This window comes from Ipomoea nil, unplaced genomic scaffold (assembly GCF_001879475.1).
Source record: "Ipomoea nil cultivar Tokyo-kokei standard unplaced genomic scaffold, Asagao_1.1 scaffold2957, whole genome shotgun sequence".
NCBI lineage: Eukaryota > Viridiplantae > Streptophyta > Magnoliopsida > Solanales > Convolvulaceae > Ipomoea > Ipomoea nil.
Window position 1 is genome coordinate 1,116,051 of NW_017619385.1, and position 19,228 is coordinate 1,135,278.

Here is a 19,228-nt window from a genome sequence, read left to right on the forward strand (position 1 = left end):
TGTAATACATTTACATTTTAATTTAAAAGTATTACATTTTTCTTCAAATGTATTACACTCCGCTCTCACTTATAATAAGTTACAAACCCTTTATTTTTGATTAGTATTACATTTTTTAGTATAAATATTACATTGTCATATTACTTGACCTATTTCACGAATAAGCTAAGGATTCGTGATATAGTCTTACACAAGTTTTTTTGTAAAATTAGAAGTGGTAATTTCCGAAAAGATGGTGAGGCTATATGAGCAGGCTGCACCTTCCTAGTGAAACTTACAAAAAGCCTTTGTCCTTTCTACCCCAAATTAAACAATACTGACTTTTTCCATCTACAATTCTTCAAATCATCATATCCCCAAAGTAAAAACCCAAACCCCTCCCTCTTCTTTCTCCATATCTCTATCATATAATCCCCACCTCCGGGAACTAAGGCCCAAAGCACATATCCGATGGGGTCCCAACCTGAGACACCAACACTCCCACTCTTCTCAATCCCACCCATGCAGTCGCCGGAGCATCCCGGGATGCTGACGCCGCCGCTCCACACCGCCGTCTCCGTCCCCTTCCGCTGGGAGGAGCAGCCCGGGAAGCCCCGTCCCTGCACCGATCTCATCGCCCTCCCGCTCCCGCCGCCGCCCGACCACGCCATGTTTTCCGGCCGCCCCAAGTGCTTAGACCCACCCCCCAGGCTCTACTTGGAGTACTCGTCTTGCAGAAACAGCGCCACCGCCAAGTCCCCCTCCCCCACCACCGTCCTGGATGGGCCCTACATCACCGCGAGGCCGCAATTCTCTTCTTCGTTCAGATTCTCTTCCGATGGGGCCGGCAGCCCTGAGAAGGGGCAGCTTAGAGCGCTGGTTCTTGGGGAGAAGACGAAGAAGAAGAGGAGCTGGTGGCAGAGGACCCTTAAGTTTAAGGGTGGGGGTAGGGAGATTGGGGGGTCCAGTTTCATCTTCCCGTCGTATAACTCCATGGATGCCGCTAGCGATAATGATAATGGCAATAGTTCAAGCGTGAAAATGGCGAGATTTACAAGAACTGGCAGCTTTTCCACCCTTTCTCCTGCTAGGTCTCACTTTTGGGTACGCTTTCTTCTCCCCATTTCTTCTCAAATTATTGCTCTCTGTCTCTCACCATAAACACTACACACAATACAATGAATGAGTCAACCATTGTTTTAATCTCTCACACCCTACTATTAAGACTAAATTCTTAGATATAAAATAAAGAGTTAATTAGGAAAATGATACTATAGCTAAATTATTAATTTGGTCTTTAACTTCTTCTTTTTTTTTTTTTTTTTTTTTTGTCTAATTAAGTTTCTCAACTTTAAAAATCTTAACCAATTTGGTCTTCTATTTGTTTAGTCGTAGACATCTGTTTATTCTGGACCAAATTAGTAATTTTGTTATAGTTAAGGAACCATTTCGGTCATCACATGCACAATTTCGTCTATTATTAAACCGATGAGTTAATTATCGAAATGACCCCTTAACTATAGTGAAATTACTAATTTGGTCTCGAGTAAGCGGATATTGACGACTAAACAAATGAAGGGCCAAATTATTTAAGATTTTTAAAATTGAAGGACTTAATTAGGTAAAAAAAAAATTAAATTAGTAATTTCGCTATAGTCAAATGACTATTTTAATAATTAACTCTAAAATAATTATATACTAACATAAACTCATTAAACTTACTAAGAACCTTGTGGTCTAATGGTATCAAATTGGGCACTTATATGAAACATAAAGTAAGTACTCAGATTCTACGTTACTCTGATTTACCTCCTTCAAGAATTCTGAATGCAGGTGTGAGGTGACCGCAAGTTTAGGGCTAAACATAAGTATAAATTTGACAAAGTTAGAGGTTAAGAGTCAAAGTTGGGAAATCATTGTAGTACGTGTAGGTACTATTTACTCATTTAGATGGTTTAACTATTTATTTTCGTTAGCAAATTTCTATGTAAGTAATGGTATTTTTACCAAATTGTTTTACAAGTAGGCTGATATTGTTTATTTAGTATTAATTTATAAAATTTATATATTTAAAAATTAAAAGTATCTTTAAACACAAATATTAGATTTAAAAAAAATTGAGAATAGATTTTAAAATTTTTAAAAATATAAAAAATCAAAGAAATAAAATTTAGATTAATCAATGAATAGTAAATAAAATAGAGACAGAGGAACTAATAAATTTGACATGGAATTATAGGTTGCACTTAAAATATTTGAGTGCCATAGTATTACAAATAAAAATCCATGAGCTATATTTATTATGTTTTTAAAAATATTGTATAATTGGTTCAAAATGCATTATTATTATTTCTAATATGTTGAATACAACAAATTCTGTGTGCAATATTACTAGACTTTTCTTGATTCATGATTAATTAATAAACATAAATAATATTTTTATTAAATTGGAGCAGGTGATAATAATACACAATAAATAAATAAATAAAATGATGTTATCATTAGGTGTAAGTGGTTAAAGCACTTGGCGGTAAACTAACTCCCGCCCTATTGCCGCAGTCCCCACTCTAGCAAAGTGCCATGAACGTTTTCTTTTTGTTTTTGGTAACATTCAACTATGTGATAGTTACATTAAATTATTATTTTAAGATATTTTTTTTTGAAAATATTTTTTTATTTTAAGATATATTATTAGAGTTAATTCTATTTTTTGTGCTAGATTTATAGGTGACATGAAAATTCACTTTTAGTCGTTTTTTTTATTAGAACATCCTCATTTGATCCTGGTATTAGTGTGACATGATCATTTTTAGTCTTCCCTCAACAAAATCGTTGAAATATCATTAAATACAAAGACATTTCAATCTTTTTATACAAATAGGTTGAACTGCTATTTGTTTTTTGTTTATTTTTTTTTGAAAACATCCATAATTGAAGACCGAAATATCCTTGTATTTAACGATATTTAAAATATTTTATTGATAAAGGACAAAAAACGGTCATGCCGTAATAATACCAGGGTCAAAAGTGAATGTTCTAATAAAAAATGACTTAAAGTGGACTGCCACTGTTGAGCATATAGCCATTAATGTGCAATCCAACTATCAGCTTAGGCTTTTAGTTAAGATGGAGCACATGCTTCAATTTGGTATCAGAGTCAAGCGCCACCCATAAGTGATTATGGTTCACGTGTTGCTTGGAATCCACCACACACGTGAGGGGGCGTGTTGAGCATATAACCATTAATGTACAATTTAACTATCAGCTTAGACTTTTAGTTGAGATGGAGCACATGCTTCAATTGCCACCAGTAAATCTAGAATAAAAATGGAATTAAATGAAATCATATTTATTTAGTTCTTTTAATTCCTGTCACGCAAGCTCTTTTAACGGTGTTTGCCATGTATTTGGTGCTATGTACACATATATTACTTCTCTATTCATTCCATCTTTTCGGCTGTATAACAGGAAAAGAAAAGAGTTACTTTAAAAATTGTAGAATAAGAAAATGAAAGAATTATAATATAATAATAAGTAAAAGAATGAAAAAGGAAAGAAGAGTCGGTGGCTATTGTCATTGACTTTTCCCACAGATTATGTTAGATTTCATTTATTAATGGAAATGATTATAACGACAGAAGTATAAAAAATCGTGTTCATCATAATATAATAGGTTTTATTTTAGGTGTAATGACCAAAACACCCTAATTAGAGTTTTGACAATGATATGTGGGTGTAGTGTATGGCTGATACAAAATCCTTAGTAATTGGGGCAGTTGAAAAATGAAGAAGACGAATAGACGTCAGACATTAAATCACGACTTTCTCTCTCTCTCTCTCTCTCTCTCTCTCTCTCTTTTTTTTTTATTTTTTTATTTTTTTTTATTTTATTTAAAATAAAATTTCGTGCACAAAATAGTATTGGTTTTTTAAAAATTGGTAGTTTCTTGACTTGTTTTATCCACATTTTCAAGAATATAATTTAAAAAAAAAAACGTGAAATTATAATTTATGCCCTCACAAATATGTCAATTATCAATGTCACTTATTAATTATTAGTAGTATAAATGTTGCCCCTTAATTTTTAAAATGTGACATATATTGCCCCTCTCTTAATAGGCAGAAGGAGAAACATTATTGTCGGAGGAAAAAGTCAAACGAAAAAAAAATGAAAGAAAAAAATGTGGTCTTCAAAGAAAAAAAAAGGCGGGTAACCACATTTACACACTAATAATTCAAGAGATGGGCAATATGTCACATTTTTAAAATTGAGGGGCAACATTTACACATTAATAATTCAAGGGTGACATTGATAATTGACATATTTGTAAGGGGCAAAAATTACAATTTGAAAAACGTTTATTAAGCTTTAAGGTTTGCATATGAATTATACTTCTTAACGTGAGTACGTGACTTTAATTTTTTGTTTTTTATTTTTGTTTTTTGTTTTTTTTTTTGTATTTATTCGTTAACTATAAATTCACAAGTTTTATTACAAATAATCAAAATTTTCACTTTTTTTAGAAGGGTTAATTTGAAACAAAAATTATATAATATTTTTTTTCTTAAAAATTGTCATTAACATCATCTCATTCGATCATGTCCGTACACAATAAACACCATTAGATAATAGAGATAGATTTTTCTTGGCATAAAAAATAAAATCATCATTAACACAAGTATCCATTACAAGATGGGTCGGAATCGTATTATGCAATTTTTGTCTATTATAATTTCAAATTGAAATATTTCAATTAAAAAATTTTGAACTTATAATAAGTATACATTTATAACAATTTTAATACAGTTTTTTTTTTTTTTTTTTTAGTTTTATGTTTAGCTTTCTTCTGTCCAAACACTTTAGTAGGAGGGGAGGCCAAAGTTGCAAAACATAATTTGAAATGAAGTTGAATCTCAGCTGTCAGATTCTTTTTCTTTTTCTTTTTCTTTTTCCTACCTTACCTTAAAAACAAGAAAATAAGAAAAGCATGATATGATGACCGTAGCGAAATATTCCACAATCTTTTCTTACCAATTAAAGTGCTCTTTTTCTAAATAAAAAGTACATCTAAATTATTAAATATTATAAAAAGACAATATGTTTATCACATGGACATAATTATCTCTACTGAACTACATTTATACCCTTGTGTAAAAATTTGAACTACGTACACTAAAACTGTACGGTAAGGATTGTACGATTAAAGTGGTTTAATTATTTCAACTAACCTTATTGTCATCAGTCAAATCATTTTACTTTGTGGTTTTTTTTTTTTTTTTAACAAACTCTTAATTAATGGCAATAGTTATGACGAGGAGTACGTTAGTGCAATTATGACAACAAAAAATGTGAGAATTTATTGAGGGTGGGTTATACATAACTAATATTTATATGCGTGATCACCGGGGGCCTTGGCCCCTTCCCACCAAAAAAAAAAAAAAAAATATTTATATGTTTGATGTACAAAAATATATCTCTAACAGTAATATTAAATGTTAATTTATTTTAAAAATAATTGTATGTATGTATGTGTGTGTGCGCGGATTTTAAGTTTATAATTGTAGTTGTATTTTGAGTAATAATTATGATATGATTAATATTATTAAAATAAGAATTTTATGCCAAGCATATTGTGCTCAGATGGTACCCTAATTGGACTCCCATATAAGATGTTGTGAGTTTGAGCCTCGGTGGAGGTGTTATTGGCTCAATATTATACTGTAAAAGAGTCAGAGTCATCCACCGTTATGCTCAATATTTAAACAACACCGTTTTATACAACCTGCGAACTACCAAAGGAATGTAGGACAACTGTTACGGTGCATTATGCTCAATATTTAAACAACACCGTTTTATACAACCTGCGAACTACCAAAGGAATGTAGGACAACTGTTACATTGCGGTGCATTCCTGGATAAAGCTGGAGTAGTTGTGATGTATTTGTACGTGTAGTAGTTGTGGTGCTTTCCTTTAATTCGCAGTTTTGCCCGGGAAGCCACATAGCATACTCTCTCTCTCTCTCTCTATATATATATATATATATATATTACACTCTCTCTCTCTATATATATATATATATTACCTACAAGGCGGAGTTAGTGTGATTAGCTCACTTACTGGTTCTGTTGTGCATGAATTACAGGCAACGATATACCATGGTGTTAAGCAAGTTATGCCATGGAAGTGCAAAAAACCTAAGAAAGAAGGCTTTGTCCTTTAGTTTCATTCAACGACGCCGCTAACCAGCGTAAAATGATCAAATCGTGCTCCTCGATCGGACGCATATGTAGCATATATCTTCTTTGGATCTTTTAAGGTATTATATAATTTGTGTTACTCGGAAGTTGTCGGCAGGTCTGATGATATATGATAAAGATATAAATTAACAATACTTTGAGGGCTGATGAAAAAATTAGCAGAAGATGAAAGTGGACTTCATTTCTATGGCTGTCTGTGTTATGTTTGACTTCTATTATATGTTAATATAATATATTTGAGAAAAATGTATTTGCAAAAGGGCAAATCATTAGCAAGTCGAACTGTGTTAGACTGTATTACTGCAAACTTATAATTATAAAGTAAATATAGTTCAATGTTTTAACATATAATTAATTTTTTAAATTTTTTTTATATATCTAATTATTTGATGTTGTAAAATTTAACAATGTGCACTGTAAGATACAATAATATGCTCTGGAAGAAGGGACAATGTGCACTGAAACTCTGGAAAGACACACACACACACACACACACACACACACACACACACACACACACACACACACACACACACACACACACACACACACATATATATATATATATATATATATATATATATAAAGAGCATTTAATCTTGAATGAATCACTAATTACTAATTTTAGTTGAATAATACGATCTTTTATGATTTGTATTGAAAATCATATATTAAATTTAGGGTGTGTTTGGTTCGCACATAGGAATCGGAATCGGAATGAGTATCGAATACTTGGTAATGGTAATGGGTTTTGGTGAAAGTATTTAACATGTTTGGTAGTAGGGTGGAATGGGAATGGTTACTAATAGTAGTGCTTGAGAATGAATAAGGGAATGAAACCCTTATTGTATTTGGGTATGGATTTTTCAATTGATGGGGTATTCGAAACCCATAGTAGTGTTCTAAAAACCTATCAACCAAACAACAACAATCACTTTCATACCCACACCGTAATGGCAAAAGTTCGAGGCCAATCTGTGTCGCCACCCTTCTTCTCACCTGAAATGTTAGTTTCCAGCCAGGCTTGAAAGTTCTGTTGGTGCCAAGAGTCATACCTTTCATTCCCTGCAATAATTTTCCACACCTCCTTCGCATGCTTACATTTTCTGATGATGTGCTCTGTGGTCTCATCGCATTCTGGGCATACACCGCATCTGCCATCTCCAGTGAACCCTCTTCGATATCTCTCTGCATTTCCCATTAGTCGGCCATGCATGGCAATCCAAAGGAGCGCTTTCATCTTGTTTGGTACTTTGATTTTCCACATCTTACCCCATACTGGATCCTGCATATTAGTAGTATTTTTTCGTGCTAAATTATAGGCAGAGGACATTGAGAAGTTACCTGATGCCTCCGGTTTCCAGTATGGTTCATCTTGATTGTCGAAGCCCTCCAAGAAGACCATGTCAAGTTTGCGTTGTAAAAACTCGGGGAGGTTATTGTACGTTTCCCGTTTCCATCCCCCCCCCCCCCCCCAACTTCCACATGTGGGCAACCCTCTCATTTGTTATCATTTCCTGGTGTTGTTGCTTCAAGAAGGTGCTGAGAGGTTGCTCGTGAATCCAAAGATCTTTCCAAAATCTGGTGGAAGTTCCACTTCGTACCGTGAAGCGAGTTCCTTGTTGGAGGAGATGAGATGCAGCGGTTATACCCCTCCAAGCGTTTGAACTTCCATGCTTTGGTCTAAAGATTTCCATGCCTACTCTGCCTTGCCCGTACTTGGCAGTTAGGACTCTCGCCCACAGGTTTCCTTGCTCATTCATGAGCCTCCAACCAAGTTTCGCCATGAACGCTAGGTTGGCGTCTTTTGAGTTGCGAATTCCTAGTCCTCCCTCCGTTTTAGGCTTCGTAACAACATCCCATTTTATTAGATGACACTTTCGTTTCTCCAAAGAGCCTCCCCATATGAACTTTCGAATTCTCTTGTCAATTGCCTCCCACACCCCCGCTGGCATGAACATGGTCTGCATAGTGTAATAGGGAATAGTATGTAGGACCGTTTGGGCAAGCACTTGTCTCCCTGCTAGAGTCAGAAACTTAGTTTTCCAACCCTCAAGGCGGCCGTGTGATGTGTGTGGATATAATTGTCTTATCAAATTTTAATAATTATATAAGTACTAGGATTTAATTAATTTTGTTAGAAATATAATTTTTCAAAGTGTCAAAATACCTTTTCAACACATAAATGTTCTAAATGTGACACGGTCACAACTCACAAAGAATGTTGAAAGAGATGTACTTATAAATGCACTTAGCTTGTAACAAGTTCTCACATAAAAGAGTTAAATATAATGTGGTTAATTAATTAGCACCAAAGACGGATGATCTCCAACTAAAAGTATCACTAAAATTATTATTATTATTATTATTATTATTATTATTATTATTATTATTATTATTATTATTATTATTATTATTACTAGTAATTCACCCGCGCGATGCACGGAAAAAAATTATGCTATTATAAATATAAATAAAAAATAGAAAAATTAAAATATTTTAAATTATTTAATATAATAATATTTTTGAGCTTCCATTGGTCAAGTATTTATTATTTTTATAGAATACAAAATTACAATTAAAATTATAATTATAATTATAATTATAATTTTATATGGTTAATATAATCTCCAATTATGTGCATATTCAAATAAACTTATAGAGATAATTTATATAATTACATTGATTTATTCTTAATTGTATTTCATCTATATTATAATTTTCACAATACAAATAATAACTAAGATAATTACATTTGGAAAGCAAATTTTAAATTTTGTATGTGTAAATTTAAACTCTAATTGAACACATTTTTTATATGATTATATAATATATAGCTATTTTATTTTTCAAAAGTATATTTTTTATATGATTATATAATATATAGTTATTTTATTTTTTAAATGTTGTGCTTTTTTTTTTTTTTTTTAATAATAAAGGATGTTGTGGCATTAATTATAACATTAATTATTCCCCAAACCATATAGCTTTATTATATAAAGGATTATTATTATTATTATTATTATTATTATTATTATTATTATTATTAATTCAACACAAGCCACCAATGCCTTAATCACCTAATTATAAGCTACACCATTCAAGAAGATGGAACTATTATTCTTTATAACTTTTAGATTTGATTTTCCTTTAAAATATACTAGTAATTATCCCTGTGCATGCGATGCACGAACTATTATTAATTTAACAAATTTAGCAGTTAAATTTTTGACTGAATTAGCAAAGAAAGTAATGGTTGTGGAAACAGAAAAACGTACTTGACCTCAAAATTAGTTTGATTAAAAATGTAAGTAATTGATTTAACAAATTTACCAATAGTCAAATTAATTATAATTGAGGTTTAACTAAATATATACACAAATTATATTAGATATAAAACTTTACCAATAAATTTGAACACAATAAATTTTTTTCCATACTTCATTATGCTTTAATATATATAGAGATAGAGCTATAATAATAAAATAAAAATACACATAATAACTTCCAAAAAATATGTATAAATACATCTACCCACACAATTAATGCATTCATACTTGCTATCTTGTTTCTATCAAAATGCATTCACACTTTGGAGGGAAAATTTTGTGGCTAGATTCTGCTTTATATTATATAATAATATAGAATTAATTTCACTTTTGGTCCCACAACTTTTGATGTTCTATCACTTTTGGTGCACAACTTTAATTTTTTTTTATTTTGGTGCATAACTTTGTTATTTTTATCAATATTGGTCCTTTCGGCCAAATTGACAGCTAAATGTTGCTGGATTTTATATTGTTAGGGGTAAAATCGCCATCCCAAGGAAACATCTTCAGTATCTAAACAAAATCACCGTAAAATCATATCTATAGGTGTTTGATGATGCGAATAATGGGGAAGATGGGCAGAAACCAGACAGATCTATGGGATTTATAGTTTCGACCATTGGAAAACTCTTCTTTTCCTCTTAATATGATTTTTCTTTTGTTTAAATATTGAAGATCTTTCCATGTGATGACGATTTTGCCCCTAAAATATAAAATCCGGAAATATTTTACCGTCAATTTGGCTGGAAGGACCAAAACTGATAAAAATAACAAAGTTAGGCACCAATATTGAAAAAATTTAAAGTTGTGCACCAAAAGTGATAAGAACTCAAAAGTCGTGGGACCAAAAGTGAAATTAATTCTATATATATATAAAGAAGAAAAGATGTGTTTTCGTAATCCTATCCTATAATAATAGTACCAAAGTCCATAAAGCGCTATATTAGAATCATGATTTGTAACATAATTTTGAAAGAATAAAGCTATACTAACCAAAATTTGTTAATAAGAATATTTTAATTCAAACCATATATATATATATATATATATATATATACACGCTTAGGTTTTTTTTTTTTTTTTTTTTTTTTTTTTTTTTTTTAAATTGCTTGATTCTGACTGTTGATCTGGAATGAATCAAAGGATGTGATTAAACCATAGCATTTAAAAAAAAAAACCCTAAGCATATATATATATATATATATATATATATATATATATATATATATATATATATATATATATATATATATAGTGAAAGGTTCCAGCGCGGTTGAATGCTTCCCGTGCGGTTGTGCGGTTGATTAATGTGCGTGAATTTTGTAGTCAATGTGCGTGAGTCATGTGTTTAATGTGCCTGAGATTTGTACTTAATGTGCGTGAGTGTGTAATGTTAATGTGCGTGAGTCTTGTACGTAAGGTGTGTGATTGTTGTGCCTAAGGTGCGTGAGTTTTGTGTTTAATATGCGTGAACGTGTACTTAATGTGAGTTGTTGTATGAGTTGTTGTTGAAACTTTAAAGTGCATGAGTTTTGTGCTTAATGTGCATGAGTTTTGTGCTTAAGGTGCGTGAGTTTTGTACTTAATGTGCGTGAGTGTGTACTTAATGTGAGTTGTTAAAAACTTAAGCCAGACTAAGATTCCTATTAATATCCCTATAGATGAAAGACCACACTCACGCACATTAAGCACACAACTCACGCACTTTAGGTACCAGACTCATGCACCTTAAGTACAAAACTCACGCACATTAAGCACTACACACTCACGCACATTAAGCACAAACCTCACGTACCTTAAGCACAATACTGACGCGCACTAAGTACAAACCTCACGCACATTAATCACCCGCACAACCGCACGGGAAGCTATACTCGCACCTGAACCCTTCCCTCTATATATATATACCATTAATAATATTAGATGGATGCACACGATTTGTTCTCACGTTCTCACCTAAGCAAGTGCTATCATTGGAACCCCACTCACTCTCTCTCTCTCTCTCTCTTTATGTATATATATATATATATATATATATATATATATATATATATATATATATATATATATAGAATAAAGTTCAAATGCGGCGGGGTCTTCCCGTGCGGTGGTGCGGCGGAATTCCAGAATACACCAACAGTGTTAACAATATGCACCAACAGTGTAATAAAAACACACCACAATGAAATGTAATAAAACATCACAAAATACACAATAGATTCAAAAAAATACACCATATAACTCACCACCCCCAATGGTGTATTTCCGAACAGCGTATGGTGTTTTTACTCACACCTAATGATGTGTGGTTGGTGATGCAGGGCTCTGTTTACTCTGTTTTGTGTGGTGTATTTTCCTAACGGTTGATGGTACATATTTGTTGAACTATTGGTGTTGCCGCACCGTAAGAAATCGCCGCACCGTAAAACACTGTCGCACCTGAACCCGCCTATCTATCTATCTATATATATATATATATATATATATATATATATATATATTATTGCCACTATAGAGAGCTCATGCAATATCTCAAACTAAAAAGTTCACTATTCCAGAGGATTTAAAAGAGACTTGGTTAGAATAGAATAATATCCTTTCTTATTATAACTTTTGCTTTCCTTATCTTATACTTTCTCTGTACATTTTATCTGTTCTACTTATTATTTATTGGTCAAACCAACTCTTTATTCTTTGTTTATTTTATTTACTATTTTTATATTTAATTTTTTTGTTCAATAATTTTTTTAGTATAGTTTCTGAATATATATAAATTTTGTATACTAATACTAAACTTAACATTATAAAAATTGAATTAAAAATAACTTCAATCAAGCCTCGTTAACCACAACCAAACACAAAAAATGAGACGAAGGGAGTAATAATTCTACCCATTTGTCAAAATATAATAAAACTTTTTTACATTTCAAATTTTAATTTCTTGCATTATTTTCAACTCAAAGAAACCAAGACATCAATGCCTTATCACCTAAGCTACCGGCTTTAAAAAGATGAAAATATTATTCCTTGCAATTTTTTAATTTTAATTTTCCTTACAAATATATAGACTTTCCCAATGGTATACTAATGCTACTATAGTCTAATTGAATAACGTACTGTATTAGGACTATGATTAGTACCTGATCTTTCATAAAACCTGCGATGTGCATGGATACACTTCCCTATCAAATCCCAATAATTATATAAAGAGAAAATCAACATTTTGGTCATCCTTCAATTGTTGGCAAACTGTCAACGTAGTTCCTCAATCCCTTATTCATCGATTTAGTCCTCGAAATCAATTGTTTTTAGTCGATTAAATCTTTCCGGCCATCCTCCGTCAGCCAACCGGTGAGTGATCCAATTAACAATGGGCAATGTGGTCTTTTCATGTCTTCAGTCATCTTCTTATACCCGGCGTTGAAATAGACTCCACAAATAGCGAAGAAAATCCCTTATACATCCACAGAGCCCTAGTGGTGCCACAAGCACTAGTGGACCTCGTTTTCCACCACTAGAGCTTGGGAAAACCTCTGAGGAGGAGGTGGTGGTGGTGATGGCAGCATTTTTACACACATATAGCTCCCCGAATCAGTCCGTTTTCTTACCGGAGACTATCGAATCTTAAAAGATGAATTTGAAACTCTGGGAGACATTCATATGGTCCTTTGTTCCCCTAGTGGCGGGGTAGGAATGAACCGCGGTTGAGCAATGAAGTTGACTAATGAGTCAGGGGACCTGGACCTCAAGCTTCAAGGATTCAAATTAACTCTATGGAAGGACGAGCACATGAAGATTCAATTGGGGAATTCAAATTCGAAATGGGAAAGCTACTCTAAGCCCTAAATGGCTCTTCAGACCCTCGCTGAGAGATCCAATCAATAAGGTTGGGACTATTTCTGTCTCATGAGATCCCCGAGGGGCAGGAGGTTGGGTGGCGATTTCGCAGCGAGTTAGTTGATCTTCGTTTACTTCCCAAGAGCTCACCCGCGTACCGAGGTAAAGAAATTCCGAACTGGTTGACGAAGCCTTGGTTTGATAGCAGGGCAGCCTCGTACACGGAAGCCGGGGTTTCTTCATAGTATCGCCACCGAAGCCTGCGTCGGAAGGTGTGGCATTAGGCGGGACAAGGCGGAGATTGTCGGTCTTTTGCCGGTGGCTCTTCTCGCTGTAGCGACGGTGGTGGAGGAAGAAAAACACGGCGAGGCTGATAACAAGGCAAGCAAACACAACAAAGACAACCACAATACTGGTTATCACCTTCGAATAAACGGGCTCGCCGGCATTTGAGGAAGACTCCAGCACAAAAATGGAGGAAATATTCATCGGAAGAGTAGAAATCGGAAGAATCAACGCGTATAAGAAGATGACTGAAGACATGAAAAAACCACATTGCCCATGCTTAATTGGATCATTCATTGGCTGGTTGACAGAGGACGGCCAAAAGGGTTTAATCGACTAAAAATAATTGATTTCGAAGATTAAATTGATGAATAAGGAATTGAGGAACTATGACAATTCGCCAACAATTGAGGGATCAAATTGTTGATTTTTCCATTATATAAAGGGAAAATGACACTTTTCCCCCTTTGTTATATACTTATAGCACTTTTTCCCCCTAAATTATTTAAGTGGCAATTTTTCCCCCCTGATATATTAAATGGACATATTTACCCTTAAAATAAATATTTCATTTATTTTTCTTCTCCAACAAATTATAACCATGATTTGAAAAAATAAAATACATTAAGTGTTGAATTTAGAATATTTTAAAAATAAAAAAATAAAATTTTAAAAGAAAGTTTGAACCAACCGTTCAAATTGGATCCAAAATCGTGAACCGACGGTTCAAAATAAAACTCAAACCGCGATTATATATACTTATATGTGAGAGTCAATATAAATGCGGAAAAAAATATACACTATTTGCAAATATTATAATTCTAATTTAAGCTATTGCTAGTAGTTGTTCCGATTTGAACCTCCGGTTCACGGTTCAGGATCCATTTTTTTCCAGTTCACGATTTTAATAAACGGAAACCCAAATATTGGGTTATGTTATGAATCATAACCGAAATTTTTTAATTTGATTGCTATTAGTGTTTGGTTCAGTTCGAACCGAACTGTGGTCATTCCTACGTATAAGCAATAATTTGCTGAAGAAGAGAAATAAATAAAATATTTGTTTTAAGGGTAGAAATGTCCATTTAATATTATCAGGGGAAAAAACTGTCACTTCTATAATAATTGAGGGGGCAAATGTGAATGCATGAATAACTCAGGGGGAAAAAGTGCTATAAGCATATAACACAGGGGGAAAAAGTGTCATTTTTCCTTATATAAATATTTTTGGATTTAATTAATTTTAATAGAATTATAATTTTGCAAACTGTGCCAATTACCATGTAGTGTGATGACATCTTGGTTATGCATCCAAGTGGATGGTCAAAGATTTGAACCAGTTTTAAATTTTTTTGATTGAAAATGTTTGAGAAAGTATAGAACACATACTTACCTTGTAAAAAATTATAAGTATTTCAAAAAAAAAAAAATATTTTGCAAAGTATCAAAATACCTTTTCCATTGCAAGTTAATTCTTGTAATAGTAATGTTATACATCTCGCTTACTCCGTAATTTTTAATTCCTAACTTACATAGTACAATCTTATATCCAATTGAAACTTCAGAGCTCTCTGTTCTTCTTTTCCTATGTTCTTCAGCATAAGAATACTACATCGCTTGTATCTTAGGAGTTTTAACACAATTCCAAATACAAATAAAAGACATTAAATTCAATTCTCATATGCTACAAATAACATGAATATTTCAAATTTATTATTTTCATTTTTTTCCCTCAAGTTCATTTTCTTTACCAGACCCTAACCATTCAACTAAAGAAATCTACACACTAAAACATGGCAAATTATTATCTGGACCCGGGTCTAAAGATACACAATTTTTTTTTTTTTTTTTTTTTTTGGATCAACACCAAAGATACACAATTTACATACTAAATGTTCACAATTTACTTTTTAAAAATTTACAATTTTTGATGACCCTATATTGTATTCACAAATTCTCAAAAGTTAAAAACACAATTTATATTCTAGAAGTTCACAATTTCAATACTAAAAATACACAATTTAGGACCAGGGTCCACCTTACAAAATGACCATAGTCCATGGTCTAAAACATTCACATGCAAACCAAAAACTACAATTTCACAACAATAGAACAAAAATGGCAATAGCAAAAACTGTAAAACATAACTACAAAAACAACAAGCATATAACAAGAGAAACTATGAAATGATGCTTCAAGGTTACCTAATTGCTTCATTTGACTAGTCCTTGATTGTTGCATCTCCACTCTTAGTCCCAAGCACTAACCTTTTAAGCCATCCAAGATTTCCATACTTGAATAAGAAATATCCAATGGAAATACCAACAGGTGCGCCAAAACAGTATCCAACTATAACACTTTGCCAGCCAAGTCCACTTCCAAAATGTTGTGAATCCTTCTCATTTGATGTTTTCCCTTCACCCATGTCTTGGCATTTTAATGTGAGGGGTAGTCCACAAAGAGCCATGTTTTCCAAATAGGAATCATTGCCAAATGTGTTAAATTGTGAGCCATGTGGTATAGGACCAGAGAGATGATTATAAGAAAGATTGAGTACAGCTAGAAATGTTAATGATCTTGAAAGCTGCCTGGGAATGTTGCCCGCTAGTTGGTTACATGATAGATCTAATACCTCAAGGAGGGTCAAATTTCCCAATGATGATGGAATATTGCCCGTGAGCTGGTTGTGCGAAAGATTGAGAAACCGAATGAAGCAAAGCTTTCCTAAAGATCTTGGAATCACACCATGGAAGAAGTTGTTGGATAAATCAAGGAGTGTGAAGATATCATAATGCACCACTTGAACCTCTACCCCTTTCCAAACTAAGCTTATTGAAGCTTCAAAAGCTGATAGTGCCCCATCATCATTTGTATGCTGCATGGCTTCAAAGTTTTTCATATAATATCTTGGCAAAGGACCACTGAACTCATTGTTTGAGATATCAAATATATGCAGTTTTTGGAATGGAAGTGTAGTGTTAGAAGTGCATATTTCACCATAAAATTGGTTAGATCGCAGCACAAGAACCCGCAAATCAGGAAGAGTATCTAACCAATGAGGGAATGAATCATGTAACATGTTGTCTCCAAGATCTATAAATTTAAGGTTGTTGCAATTTATCAAATCTTGGGGCAATGACCCTGAAAACTGATTGCCATTCAAATTGAAATACTCCAAGCTATTTTTGTTTGTGCAAACTCCTGGAATAAATCCTTGAAATTGATTTCTGGCTAAATTAATAACCACAAGTTCCCTGCTGAAGTTCTCTAAACACTGAGGTAGTGGACCATGCAAATTGTTATCTGACAGATCAAGAAATTTCAAGGAACTCAAACCACACAACCATGTATCCCTTGCATAAATCAAACTAGAATTTGTTGTTTGATTTGTGTCATTTCGAAGTGTTGGAGTTGGAGTTGGAGTTGGAGTTATCATGCCTTGAAGCTGGTTTTTAGAAACAATTAGAGTTGTCAAAAATTTCAATTTTCCCAGGCATTGAGGAACTGATCCATCCAAACTATTGTTCGATAAAATGAGCACTTCAAGGGATTGTTGAAGATTGCATAGTCCTTTGGGAATATTTCCTCGTAAGATGTTGGAACTGAGAGAAAGATAGTTTAGTGAGGTTACATTTCCTAGACAAGGTGGAATCGAACCCCTCAAACTATTACTATCTAGGTAGAGTACTCCAAGTGAGTGAAGATTGCATAATGTTTTTGGGATACTTCCTTGCAGGATATTAGAAGAAATAGAAAGAGATAACAGTGAGGTTACATTTCCCAAGCATTTTGGAATTACACCATCCAAACTATTTTTAGATAAATCAAGATATTCAAGGGAGTGAAGATTGCATAGAGTTAGAGGAATAGTTCTTTGCAACATGTTGTCGCTGAGATCAAGAACCCTTAGTGAACTTAGATTTCCAATTGTAGGAGGTATTGAACCAGAGAATTGGTTTTCAGCTAGTGAAAGTTCTTTAAGCATGGATAGCTTGACTAAGTTTCTTGGAAATGGCCCTTGGAATAGATTATTGCTACAATCGAAATATCGAAGCTTGCTCATATTGGAGAATATTTGAGAGGGGATAGTACCTTTGAGATTGTTTTCTCCAAGGTTCAAGGACCTAAGCTTTGTTAACCTTTGAATCTCGGTTGGTATAAAATTTTGGAAATAGTTCCAACTAAGATCCAAAGACCTTAGCTGCGAGAGGTTAGCAATAGTATATGGAACTGAACCAATGAAGGTGTTATTATAGAGGCTAAAATGGGTGAGGTTTTGAAATGAAATGAAATCAAGGCTTTCAAGTGTACCTGAGAGGTTCAAATTTTCCAACTTTATCTCATAAAGAGCTCCAACATTGTTGCAGGTGACACCCATCCAATTCCAGCAAACGTTGTCAAGATTAGCAATGGACCATGAATGAAGAACATCATGAGTATTGGATAAGGTGTTCTTCCACTTGAGAAGGGCTCTTCCCTCTCGGTTTTCTAATGTTGCTGTCTCAAAAGAAAGTGAAAACAGAACAAGAATATGAATAACAAAAGGGAGCATTTTAGAAGTGCCCATATCACTATGTTTAATTTCTAGTTCTAATTAATGTGTGTGTGTATATATATATATATAAAGAGGGACTGGCACTATTACTAGTCATTAATTAGGTAGAAATCTGGTAGTGTTCTGAATATGTCAAGTTTGAGTAATTAATGGGTTATTAGAAAATAAGAACATAAATACTTTTACTCCACACTTTATCACTTGACTTGGTCGTCAATGGAAAACACATGGCATGGCCATCTCCAATGAGTCTCCATTTTCTTTCTATAATTTTAATTCGCACAAGAAGACCGCTAAACTAAAATTTTAACTTATATAAAATGTTACACCGACAAAATATGGATATTAATATTGGTCATATATTTTTACGCATTGCGCATATAAAATACTAATAAATTCAATGAGTCCTAAAAATTTATGGACTTTGGAGTAATCAAAAGATCAATAGAATATGAATAACAATTAAATATTATTACCAACTAACAAATTTCAATTTTGCAGATTTATGTTTTCTTGATCAAAAATTTAATAACCAAAAGGAAAAAAAAAACAATAAACAATAAAGTTGATGAACTCAGGCCTATTAAAATCAAAAGCCTAAGCTTGTGTCTGAGCCTGTATGTAGACTTTTTGTTAGGTTCAAGCCTGAGCCTACAATTGGCCTGGCCTGGCCGGAAGGAAAAATTATACTGTGGACTGCGGTCCATAATACATTGTTGGTCCAGACACCAAATATGCACTGCAGTTTCATTTCAACACAACTACAGTATCATTTTGATATAACTACAGTTTCGTTGGATAATATACACTCAAATATGTGAAATTGTTATTCAGTTTCATTTTATATACATTGCAGTTTCATTTAATATAATAAAAATAATACGTGAGACAGTGTCAGTTTAAATACACTATAGTGTCTATTTTTTTGGACCATGGTCCACAAAGCTTTGTGGACTACGGTCCACAATATAATTGCTGGGCCTG

General features: G+C 33.1%; 2 protein-coding genes across 3 annotated transcripts; one reads left to right on the forward strand and one right to left on the reverse strand.

Moving 5' to 3' along the window:
* Positions 1–278: 278 nt before the first annotated feature.
* Positions 279–6,592, forward strand: LOC109162874 (uncharacterized protein At4g00950-like). Of its 2 annotated transcripts, none has more exons than XM_019311593.1 (2): positions 279–1,131; positions 1,162–1,215. In XM_019311593.1, the coding sequence occupies exons 1-2, from the start codon at positions 451–453 to the stop codon at positions 1,180–1,182; spliced, it is 702 nt and encodes a 233-aa protein (XP_019167138.1). In that variant the 5' UTR covers positions 279–450; the 3' UTR covers positions 1,183–1,215. The 2 variants fall into 2 exon arrangements, with proteins under 2 accessions (XP_019167138.1, XP_019167137.1); XM_019311592.1 differs by lacking the exon at positions 1,162–1,215 and adding an exon at positions 6,124–6,592 and having other exon boundaries at positions 285–1,083.
* A 6,785-nt stretch (positions 6,593–13,377) lies between these two features.
* On the reverse strand, positions 13,378–18,256 carry LOC109162682 (receptor like protein 30-like). The gene is made up of 3 exons (XM_019311366.1): positions 15,957–18,256; positions 15,767–15,836; positions 13,378–14,025 (listed from the first exon to the last, which is right to left on the reverse strand). The coding sequence occupies exons 1-3, from the start codon at positions 18,254–18,256 to the stop codon at positions 13,378–13,380; spliced, it is 3,018 nt and encodes a 1,005-aa protein (XP_019166911.1).
* Positions 18,257–19,228: the final 972 nt, after the last annotated feature.